Source organism: Schistocerca nitens, chromosome 7, assembly GCF_023898315.1.
Source record: "Schistocerca nitens isolate TAMUIC-IGC-003100 chromosome 7, iqSchNite1.1, whole genome shotgun sequence".
Lineage (NCBI taxonomy): Eukaryota > Metazoa > Arthropoda > Insecta > Orthoptera > Acrididae > Schistocerca > Schistocerca nitens.
This window is the reverse complement of record NC_064620.1, coordinates 387,373,939-387,387,091: the sequence shown is the minus strand read 5'-3', so window position 1 is coordinate 387,387,091 and position 13,153 is coordinate 387,373,939. Positions and strand designations below refer to the sequence as shown.

Below are 13,153 nucleotides of genomic sequence, written 5' to 3'. Positions count from 1 at the left end.
GGTAGCTCTGAGGGATGAAGTAGTGAAGGCAGCAGAGGATCAAGTAGGTAAAAAGATGAGGGCTAATAGAAATCCTTGGGTAACAGAAGAAATATTGAATTTAATTGATGAAAGGAGGAAATATAAAAAAGCAGTAAATGAAGCAGGCAAAAAGGAATACAAACGTCTCAAAAATGAGATTGACAGGAAGTGCAAAATGGCTAAGCAGGGATGGCTAGAGGACAAATGTAAGGATGTAGAGGCTTGTCTCACTAGGGGTAAGATAGATACTGCCTACAGGAAAATTAAAGAGACCTTTGGAGAGAAGAGAACCACTTGTATGAATATCAAGAGCTCGGATGGCAACCCAGTTCTAAGCAAAGAAGGGAAGGCAGAAAGGTGGAAGTAGTATATAGAGGGTTTATACAAGGGCAATGTACTTGAGGACAATATTATGGAAATGGAAGAGGATGTAAATGAAGATGAAATGGGAGATAAGATACTGCGTGAAGAGTTTGACAGAGCACTGAAAGACCTGAGTCAAAACAAGGCCCCGGGAGTAGACAACATTCCATTAGAACTACTGATGGCCTTGGGAGAGCCAGTCATGACAAAACTCTACCATCTGGTGAGCAAGATGTATGAGACAGGCGAAATACCCACAGACTTCAAGAAGAATATAATAATTCCAATCCCAAAGAAAGCAGGTGTTGACAGATGTGTAAATTACCGAACTATCAGTTTAATAAGTCACAGCTGCAAAATACTAACGCGAATTCTTTACAGACGAATGGAAAAACTGGTAGAAGCGGACCTCGGGGAAGATCAGTTTGGATTCCGTAGAAATGTTGGAACACGTGAGGCAATACTAACCTTACGACTTATCTTAGAAGAAAGATTAAGAAAAGGCAAACCTACGTTTCTAGCATTTGTAGACTTAGAGAAAGCTTTTAACAACGTTAACTGGAATACTCTCTTTCAAATTCTGAAGGTGGCAGGGGTAAAATACAGGGAGCGGAAGGCTATTTACAATTTGTACAGGAACCAGATGGCAGTTATAAGAGTCGAGGGGCATGAAAGGGAAGCAGTGGTTGGGAAAGGAGTGAGACAGGGTTGTAGCCTCTCCCCGATGTTATTCAATCTGTATATTGAGCAAGCAGTAAAGGAAACAAAAGAAAAATTTGGAGTAGGTATTAAAATTCATGGAGAAGAAGTAAAAACTTTGAGGTTCGCCGATGACATTGTAATTCTGTCAGAGACAGCAAAAGGCTTGGAAGAGCAGTTGAACGGAATGGACAGTGTCTTGAAAGGAGGATATAAGATAAACATCAACAAAAGCAAAACGAGGATAATGGAATGTAGTCAAATTAAATCGAGTGATGCTGAGGGGATTAGATTAGGAAATGAGACACTTAAAGTAGTAAAGGAGTTTTGCTATTTAGGGAGCAAAATAACTGATGATGGTCGAAGTAGAGAGGATATAAAATGTAGAATGGCAATGGCAAGGAAATCGTTTCTGAAGAAGAGAAATTTGTTAACATCGAGTATAGATTTAAGTGTCAGGAAGTCGTTTCTGAAAGTATTTGTATGGTGTGTAGCCATGTATGGATGTGAAACATGGACGATAAATAGTTTGGACAAGAAGAGAAAAGAATCTTTCGAAATGTGGTGCTACAGAAGAATGCTGAAGATAAGGTGGGTAGATCACGTAACTAATGAGGAGGTATTGAATAGGATTGGGGGGAAGAGAAGTTTGTGGCACAACTTGACTAGAAGAAGGGATCGGTTGGTAGGACATGTTTTGAGGCATCCAGGGATCACAAATTTAGCATTGGAGGGCAGCGTGGAGGGTAAAAATCGTAGAGGGAGACCAAGAGATGAATACACTAAACAGATTTAGAAGGATGTAGGTAGCAGTAGGTACTGGGAGATGAAGAAGCTTGCACAGGATAGAGTAGCATGGAGAGCTGCATCAAACCAGTCTCAGGACTGAAGACCACAACAACAACATATATACTGAGAGGCCAATGTCAAAATACCCAGACTAGTGAGCAGGGGTCGACAAGAGGTTTGCAAACTTACACCACTTATTGCCCAAATTGCCCATACAAATATAATACCATATGTCATTAATGTATGAAAATAAGCAAAGTAGACTAATCTTCATGTTGAATGATCACTCACTTCAAACACTGTTCGAGTAGTAAAAATGGCAGCATTAAGTCTTCGAATAAGATCCTGAACATGGGCTTTCCATGGCAGTTTACTCTCTATCTGAACACCTAGAAATCTGAACTATTCAGTTCCACTAATCATATGCCCATTCTGTGAAATTAAAATGTCAGGTTTTGTTGAACTGTGTGTTAGAAACTGTAAAAACTGCATCTTACTGTGATTTCCTGTCAGTTTATTTTCTACAAGCCATGAAATTATGTCATGAACTGCACTTTTTGAAACGGAGCCAATGTTGCACACAACATGCTTTGCTACCAAGCTAGTGTCATCAACAAACATAAATATTTTAGAATTACCCATAATAGTAAAGTGCATATCATTTATATAAATAAGGAACATGAGTGGCCCCAACACTAATCCCTGTGGCACCTGTCATTTGACCATACCCCACTAAGACCCCACATCACTGCCAATCTCAACACTGTGAATAATGACCTCCTGCTGTCTGTTGTTAAAGTAAGAGGTGAACCAATTGTAAGCTACGCCCTGTATTCCGTAATGGTCCATCTTGTGGAGCAATATTTTGTAATCAACACAATCAAATGCCCTAGTTAAATCAAGAAATATGCCTAGCATTTGAAACCTTTTGTTTCATCCATCTGGTAGCTCACAAAGAAAAGAGAATATAGCATTTTCAGTTGTTAAATTACTTTTAAAGCCAAACTGTATATCTGATTATGTGATATAAAATGATGAATTATCCTTACATACACAGCCTTTTCAATAATTTTAGCAAACACTGATGGCATAGAAATAGGTCTAAAATTGTCTACTGCAGCCCTTTCTCCCTTTTCATCCAGTGGCTTTACTACTGAGTACTTTAATCATTGAGGAAATTGGCCATTTTTAAATGAAAAATTACAAATACGACTAAGCATAGGGCTAACATGTGCAGCACAGTACTTCAATATTCTGTTAGGCGCTCTGTCATATCCATGAGAGTCCTTAGTCATCAGTGATTTAATTATTGACTCAATCTCTCCCTTCTCAATATCACAGAGGAGTATTTCAGACATCAGTCTCGGAAATGCATTTTCCAAGAGTTATATGATTCCTTGTAGAAACTTAAGTTCTTATTTAATTCATCAGCATATGGTTATCCCATGAATTAGCTATTTTATTTGCATACCGCATATTCTTTGCCTTCCTAATAACATTTTAAGCACCTTACAATACTGTTTGTACTGTTCTACTGTAGCTTGATTGTGACTACTTCTAACATTTTGATAAAATACCCACTTTATTCTACATTATACCTTTATCCCACTAATCAGCTACCCAGGCTGCCTTTTATTGTTAGTACCACTTTTAGAACGTTCTAATGGAAACCAACTCTCAAAGAGCATGAGAAACATGTTAAGGAGAGCATTATATTTGTCATCTATATTATCGGCACTATAAACATCTTGCCACTCTTGTTCCTTAATGAGATTTAAAAACTCTCTGTTGCTGTTGGATTAGCTTTCCTACATAGTTTGTAATTATACGTGACACTTGTTTGATTACAAAAGCCTTTTAGTGATAAAATTTGTGTATCATGGTTTGAAAGGCCATTCACCCTTTTACTAACAGAATGACCATCTAATAATGAAGTATGAATAAGAATATTGTCTATGGGTGTGCTACTGTTCCCCTGACCATAGTTGGTAAAAGCACAGTCTGCATCAGATCATATGAGTTTACGAGATGCACCAACATCCTTTTTCTTGCACAATCATATATAAAATTTGCCCACCCGGTTAGCCATGTGGTCTAACTCACAGCTTTCGGGATTGGGAAGGAGCACCTGGTCCCCGGCAAGAATCCACCTGGCAGAGTTGTGTCGAGGTCCGGTGAGCCGGCCGGTCTGTGGATGGTTTTTAGGCGGTTTTCCATCTGCCTTGGCGAATGCGGCTGGTTCCCCTTATTCCGCCTCAGCTACACTATATCGGCGATTGCTGTGCAAACAAGTTCTCCACGTATGCGTACACCAGCATTATTCTACCACGCAAACATAGGGGTTATAGGGGTTACACTCGTCTGGTGTGAGATGTTCCCTGGGGGATGGGGGGGTCACTGGCACAAAACCACACAATAACCCTGAAAGAGTGGTTTGGTGTGGGGTGGCGGAGGGGTGAATTGGACTGCGGTAGTCGTCATGGGGTTGTGGACCACTACAGCTGCGGCAGGGACAGAGCCTCTTCGTTGTTTCTAGGCCCCTGGTTAATGCACAATACAATATATAAAATTAATATTGAATTCACCACATATAATTAATTTTTGGTACTTCTGATAAATTGAAACAAGAACCCTCTCTAGCTTGAACAGAAATGCTCTGAAGTCAGAGTTAGGGGACCTATAAACAACAACAATTAGAAGTTTAGTTTCACTAAATTCCACTGCCCCCCCCCCCCCCCCCCTGCACAACATTCAAGTACCTGTTCAGTGCAGTGCTGTGATATGTCTATGGACTTAAACACAATACTGTTTTTTACACATTTGGCCACTCCCTCACTCCACAAGGGACTCTTTGAAAAACTGTGCTACAGTGATGTACCAAGAAAATTGTCTGAGGGACATGTTAGTAGATGTTACCTTGTGTGGGTCACCATATTCTTTCTCTTCATCAGTATCCAGAATAGCTGATACACTGCCAAACATCTGAAGAATAAATGGCTTACGATTCATCAGGTAGAATTGCTTGACTGCATATTCAACTGTAGTGGTAACTAGTTTATTGATCTGGTGGTTGGCATACAATTGCAACATGGTTGGCATTATAAGAAGATACCTAGAATAAAGTAAACAAATTTATAGCATCAAATAATGTATGAGACTTTCAGTAAATATCATACTGAAATGCCCAGACAGTTGGTGACATTGAATTGAAAGAAACAATAAAAGAATGAAGAAGAAATATTGAATTTCATTTACAAAGTACTTAAACGGTCTCACAAAACTCAATTTCTGCTCTTTAATTACAATATCTCAAAAGTTAAGAATAGAGGAACCAGGAAACCAGTGTTTCAAAAGCTCTCAGTTATCAATAACACTGACTTCTGCTGCAGAAAATGTACAAAGTCAAGTTTTTGGTTTTATTGAAAACATTTTAAGAGTTATCATGCGCCACACCCATTGTTTACACACACACACACACAAACACACACACACACACACACACACACACACACACACACAAAATAAAAGGGGGCTGGAAGAAATGTAATACATGAAAAGTGCAACAAGCAATCATTAGGTCTAACAAGATCAAAAATGAGATTTTCACTCTGCAGCGGAGTGTGCGCTGATATGAAACTTCCTGGCAGATTAAAACTGTATGCCAGGCCAAGACTTGAACTCGGGACCTATGCCTTTCGCAGGCAAGTGCTCTACCAACTGAGCTACCCAGGCACGACTCACGCCCCCTCCTCACAGCTTTACTTCTGCCAGTATCTGGGTGGTGAAGGTAAAGGTGGTGTGGGAGTGACTGTACATTGAGTCCCAGGGGTATTATGCCACTCTGTCCATTGCTGTCATTTTAATCAAGGAACACAACTTCCTAATTTTTGACATTACATTGTCCCTCTCTGAACTGAGATGGAATTTACTCTGTTAACGAGATTTCATCCAGTCTTATTTGTATTGCTTCCTTGATATAGAATTCCAGAAACACCTAGCAATACATAAAATCATTGTGTCTTTGATGTTGAAGAGGTGTCCTTTGATGACACTGCCCTCCTTTAAAGCCAACTTGTCAGAGCAGCCAAGATGAATATTCCTTGCATGTTCTACACATTTTTGAGAGATGCTGTGTTGCATCTGACTGATGTTTTGGCAGCTGCACTCACACCTGATACAGTACTTTCCAGGTGTTCTCAAACCATCAGACCATAAATGGAATTGGGCAGATGGAAACACATATGCATCAGGAGAACTCTGCAAACAAAAAAGGAACGAAGAGCAGGGCAGAAAGTTTCATTGGCTACCTGAGGCATGTTTACACAAAGGTGACATGCTTTGACAAGAGGACCATCATCAACCTGATGGAAAAGATCTGAATGAGTCAACTGCGTCTACATTCACCAAGGAACTCAACTTTGCACTGGTTCTGAAACGCTGCTGAAATAGGAAACCATCAGTGGTATTAAACAAGAAATCCAGGGTGCCTCTTCAACAACAAAAAAAGAAGTTGGGAGGAAGACCTGCCATGCACTCAAGCAAGCCACAGAAGCAAAAATCAACATCTCCTAGAAGAACGAAGAGCATTACATGACCAGTACAATGAAAAAGACTTGATTTTCTTAGTAGTGGATAATGGCAATGCTACTGTATTGCCAACAACAGAATACTGGTGGAAAACCATGATGTTACTACAATACATGGCATGCAATGAAGAGATGAAGAAACCTGCACCAGTAATGATGCCAGAGGCAAGGAAACCACATCACTCTTCAAAAATATTGGCTTAGATGAGAAGAAAATTGGAACACAGTACCCCAGAGCATCTCTACAGTCTCACAAAAATAGAAAAGGAAGTGTCATTACAACCGATGGTGAATACTTCTGATTTTGTAGCCTATGGTACAGCAAAGGGTCTAGCAAAGCTGCTGAAGCCACTGGTGGGACATTGTTTCCAACATGGCAAGGACTCAGTAGTGTGTGTCAGTGGTGTGAAATACAGTATGCACCTAAACAATGGTGATCTGCTGGTGAGCTTTGATATCACATTACTCTTCATGTAAGTCGCACTAGAGGACTTCCTACAACTTTTGGAGAAATACTATGATGAGGCCACAAAACTGTTTCAAGAAGTTCACCACCACTTACTTTCAATGGGGTGAGAAGTTGTACAGGCAGGAATATGGGATCTCCCCTGATTTCAGTAATCACCAATTCGTATATGAACCAATTGGTGGGAACAGGACTTGGAAATGCTTGGATCAAACTAATGTCCTTCTACAAATAAGGAAATGGCACTTTTGTTGTGTTTCTGCATGGGGCAAAAGCTTATTGGAGATCTTGTGACACCTCAACACTATGCACTATTCACAAAGCTCATCATGAGAGTAGAATAAAAAAGCTGCCTACCTTTCTTGGACATTTAATGAATGAGAAACTAGATAGAATGCTCAGACACCCTGTGTGCCACACAAAGACATACACAGGCCTCCAACTAAAGTTTGGAAGTTCCTAGCATTCAGCGCAGTGCTTCTCACAACTTACCGCACTAGTGCTCAGAACCTGACCAGTTCGTGGCAAAGAGAACTTGACCTCTGATTTACATTCCTGACTTGAAACATCCTTAGTAACAACTACTCAGAGATGTAAATAAAATGTGTTCTAAGAGCAGATGACTGGGAAAAAAGGCCCTGGTGTTCCTACTTCACACTGGAATTTTGAGGTTTGAATCTGTCAAGGTCCTTGACAAACATAATAAGATGAGATATTCCCACACTATATGTATAATTAACAACTTGTTGGGGTCCATAAAAGATATCTTACAGCTAGGAACACCGGTATGCACAGCATAATGTGTGAGTGCCGCCACCAATACATTGGCCAAATATGAAGCTGAATCCCACATAGATCTGTAGGACATACAGCAAACACTAGCCTCAGTTAAACAGACATGTGGAGTATAGCAGGGTACAGCAGTATAAAGACATACATGTTCAATTTCAAAGTCGCGCAGGCACTATGTCACACTAGGTATTTCATGGATTCTACAATCAAGGAAGCAACAGAAATAAGACTGTAAGAAAATGTAGTGAGCAGAGACAGTAGCTCCATACTTTCTCTGCTTGGAACAATGCAACAGCACAAATTTAAAAAAGTGTTCACTGATTACTGTCACAAATGGTCAGAATGGACTGGCAGTCCTGGAACTCAGTGTACCACCACCACCACATCTTCCCCCACAGCATGGGACTCTTCCTTTAAGTTCTTGCAATTGGTCTGCCTGGTGAATCTTCAAGAGATGAACCACATGACCATAACAGATAAATAATAGCATCTGAAATTTCTGGGATATGTGATCAAAAGATAATATATAAGAAATCTGTTTAAATGTCACTCTCAAACAAGCATATTATTCATCTTATTTCATGAGTAGAAACTATTAGTGCAATTTGCTGGCAAAACCTGCATTTGTATAATAGAACACTGTATGTAAAACTTGTTTGCATGTGTTCAACAGAAGGTAAAGTAATATTGCTTGTGCCCCTAGGAAGTGTAATAGCATTACTAATATTGTCACATAGACTCATGGAATAAGGTATCAGTTATGATAGCAGGGCTCCTCATAAATGCTAACACTTCCCAATGAAAACATGTTTCTCAAGGACATACAAAAGCACAGCTGGAGCTGAACTGCATTAGGAGTTAGCTATTAATTACATATAATGAGTTTGTTCTATTAAAGTACAACATTCAAACAATATGCAAGTCCAAGAACCCACGGAAACTAATAACCTTAAATGATCAATAAATATGTAACACAGAATTCAGCCTGGTGAGCTACATGTCACCAACCAGTGGCTATAAACATTGTTGTTTTAACAACTTAAACATGGTGTGTTGTTCTGCTGCGTTGTATGCAAATGTACGGTAGTGTTTGGCAGCATCACATCTGCTGTATCTACATTCTTTATTGACAACCACTACATATACAAAATTATGTTGGCTGACAATTGCATGCTAAATAATGAAAAGGTTAGAGAAACATCAACACAACTATTAACTGTCCAAACACACTGTCTTATCACTGCCAACTGAACACACACTGGCATGGAGCTTGTCTGACTCAGGGACATTTGCATACACCAGAGAAAATGCAAGTAGACAAGGCCACCCTAGTAGTGACCCGAGTGTTTATATTTGCTGGCTGGAATGCTGGCTGTGAGTGATGGTGGTGTGCTATCTTCACCCGGCCACCACAGGCACCGCATACGAATGCAGTGGCAATGGATTGCGTAGGTGTGCCACCACAATATCCCTATCTCTCTGCTGACATTGCTGTACATGGAAAGCATATCTGGCAAAATCTCAATAAAACCTTCTGTGATGCCATTTTCTATGGGTTGCAGGTTGTTGTCATGCTTTGGAACATATGCATCATCTTGACTGATATACTTTTCCATAAACAGAGAGCATTACATATGGAACTCCATGCTTCAAAGTTGTGTCTTCTGCAACAGACCTGCTGATTTACAGAGCTTCACCATTTGGCACAGCCTTGGTGACAATATAGTGGATGAGATAGTTAGGGTACACCCCTATCCATTTATTCACATTTTCTGAATTTGAAAACAACTGCAATATGTCAATTTCAATATGCTGAAATGGAGTAACTGCAGGAGGAATTTATAGCAGATGTCCTGGGGATAAGTGGGCCATATGCTTCCATTTCTCACATTCCCTGCAGTGGCTTACATAACATTTGCTGGATCATTAGAGATCCGACCAATCATATCTGCCTTTGATTCTATTAAGGTTCTTTGTAAATTCCAGATGTTCTATAGTATTTTCATGAAAATACATGAAAGCTGACCGTAAATGAGCTGGGATGACAAGCAACCATTTCCATTCAAATGAGTAATTAATCCTTTTATACAAAGTTTTACCTTTTTTTCTCAGTTATCATTTGAGTGCTTCTGTCTCCTCTGGGGCCTCTGTCACATTTATCAATGCTGGATCTTCTCTTTGTTCATCAGAAACATAGGTTAGTGCAGTGATGACCAGGATATTATCACCACTGTAATGTTATTCTGGCAGATTCTGCAAATGGCAGTCTGCATCCTTATGTTTGAATGAATATTAGTAGACTACAATGAGATAGCACTGGGAGATCAGCAAAGCTGTAATGATATTCCAATGGATTCTATGAAATGCAGTCAGTCTACTTGTGTTTCCATCTACTTTTATACTAGGTCTGTTCCAAAATTTCTGGAACACTCCTAATTTCATGCCAATGATGTGTTAAAGCGAAATGTTGACATCCCTGCTCGCACCAGTGTTTAACGTGTAACTGCCAGAACTTTCACTGTTGTATGTCTGTTAGTTATTGTTCAGTGCTTTACTGAGTAGAACATTGTGTCGCACAGTTTATGAATTTTGAGATGGCAGAGTTACAGGAGCACCACATCTGCATTAAATTTCGCATGAAACTAACGAAAACCTTTACAGATACACACCAAATGAAGCAGGAAGCCTATGGTGAAGAGTGCTTAAGCCATACTTGGTGTTATGAATGGTTCAAATGGTTTAAAACTGGCCAGACAGAACTTAAAGATGACCCTCGTTCAGGATACCCTTCGACAACTACTGACAATTTTCACATCAGGAACATCAACGAAACTGTGCATGCTGATCAAAGATTGACTGACCAAGAGATTGCAGCAGAACATAACATTTCAGTTGTCATGAAATACTGACACAGCATCTCGGAATGCATCATATCGCTGCCAATTTTGTCCCGTGGCTCATGTGTCAAGACCAGAAAGACCTTCCCTTCGCAATGTGTTAAGATCTTTTGGGTCCAGCAAATAAGAACAAGATGTTCCTTAACAGAACCATAACTGGTGATGAGATGTGGGTCTACAGTTACGATGTTGAGACCAAGGTTCAATCTTCACAATGGGTCGGGAAAGGTTTTACAAGACCAAAAAAAGCTTGTCAGATCAGGTCAAATGACCAAGCCACACGGAGTAAGGTGGCACAGTGGTTAGCACACTGGGCTTGCATTTGGAAGGGTGACAGTTCAAACCCGCACCCAGCCATCCTCTTTTAGGTTTTCCATGATTTCCTCAAATCATTCTGGGCAAAATCCATGATGGTTTCTTTGTAAGGTCACAGACAACTTCCTTCCCCATCCTTACCTAATCCGCTGGAACCAATGACCTCGTTGTTTGCCCCCCCTCCCCAACACCAAATCAACCAACCAACCAACTAAAGCCATGCTGAAACCTCTCTTTGACTTTCGTGGATTAGTTTATCATGAATTCATGCCACAGAAACAAACTGTTAATTGATGACTATCAGGACATGCTGCAACACCTACAAGAAAATGTATGAAGAAAGTTGCCTGAAGTGCGGTGAGACAATTCAAGGCTCAATGCATCATAATACTGCACCTGCACATTCATCCCTGTTGGTGCACGACTATTGCACAAAAAACGAAATCATTGTGCAGCCTCATCTTCCTTACTCTCCAGACATGACCCCTGAAGACTTTCTTTTTATTTTCAAAGTTGAAAAACCTGCTGGAAGGACGACGATTTGCAATTATGGGTCAGATAACAGAAAATTCACAGATGGTACTTCACATAATCCAGCAGGAGGCATACCAAGACTGCTTCCAGAAGTGGATACGTTAATGGGAATGGTGTATCAACTGTGGAGAAGAATATTTTGAAAGAGACCATGCACCGTAAGTAAAAGGCAAGCACAGAAAAAATTTGTGGAGAAAGTTCAAGAAATTTTTGAATAAATCTCCTATACTACTATGACATTGTACTCCTGAAACTTCAGCATGTACTCATCATTATCAATCTTTCAGGCTAGTCAGCCTGTGTAAAAAAAAAAGGTGGTCAATCACAACAGTGAGTATTTAACATAACATACTGATTGTCCAAACAACTGCAAGGTATCCTTTCTCTGTCATGCCGTAATATTTTCTGGAAGTATAAGCCATTGCACTTTAAATGATTTCCTGGAATTGCACCAGATATGCACCTATACTGTAACTCACAATAGAGTATAGTTCTGCCTGAGTCACAAAAAATTAAAAAAAAAAAAAAATGCCAGGGCTCCAGGGCTCATGAAGATGTAAGTGCATCCTTAAATATTGAAAGATATTTCTAGCCTGATCTGCCAGTAACCATCCTGAATGTCCAGAGTGAGGAAATACATCTCACTGTTCAGACAGTCCAATGTGTTACAAACTCGTGACAGTGGGCATACATTTGACTCGATGATGGTATTCAACCACCAATAATAGATGCAAAAATGCTGTGAGCCATGTTTCTCCTTCCTGAGGACCATTGGGGAAGAAACCTGATGGCTAAATGATGTCATCTTGCAGCATCCTCCCCACTTCCTGCAAACTGAATTATGCATCATTCAACTACGGACACCCTGTATGAACACTGACTCTTCAGTGTATGACTCCAATCCTGATAAGGTGTTTCACACTGGGTCATCTGTTCTTCCTTGTCTCCTCTCCAGATGGCAATAAATGACACAGAATGGCAACACTCACTGATGTTGCTCAGTGCTATAACATGACAGACAACACACAGCACATCTGAATATAATCAGGGTGTATACATGGACAAGGAAAAAAAAGTCCTGGATTTTTCCTGGCTTTCCCAGTTGAAAATACACATTCTCCCAGGTGAAAATACACTTTTTCCATGTTAAGTGACAGTATACTTTTCCTTGGCACTGTAAAACTTATCACTCATTTGGTGGTTTACGGTTTTATAAACCAACATAGCGTTTCCCGGCACTTTAGAAAATGAAACCCAGAGGAAAAAACATGTTTTGGAAAGATCTTTGATGTGCAGCAACATCTACACTGCATATTCTCACGTTACAAAGGTATAAATTCGAATTCCACCAAACACCGCATGTTACTTTCCAAAGCATTGAAATTGAGATTGCGACGTGCTTTTGTATGCCAGTCACAGCTCATGTCACGTGATCTTGCCAGCTGATGACAGCATAGGACATGTGATGTAGTAAGCCAATAGCAAGATCACTCTTAAGTAGCGTGAATGCACAAATAAGAAAAGTTAATGGTTTAAATTAATATACATACTGTTGCTACAAGAAAAGCAAAGCTTGCACATATAATATTCGTCTCGAAGATTAATAAGCTGCAAGAGAAGCTAAGTTTCCACATATAATGTTGATCTTTTTTTCACGTGTTACACTTTAAGATACATCACATAAATGTGCC

General features: G+C 39.9%; 1 protein-coding gene across 1 annotated transcript in view; it reads right to left on the bottom strand.

Annotated features, from left to right (window-relative positions):
* Positions 1 to 13,153, bottom strand: part of LOC126194994 (protein unc-80 homolog) — a 1,036,886-nt gene that overhangs the window by 244,789 nt on the left and 778,944 nt on the right. The window contains exon 47 of the mRNA XM_049933411.1: positions 4,789 to 4,984. Coding sequence (XP_049789368.1) covers positions 4,789 to 4,984 — 196 coding nt within the window. The remainder of the gene's footprint in view (positions 1 to 4,788; positions 4,985 to 13,153) is intronic.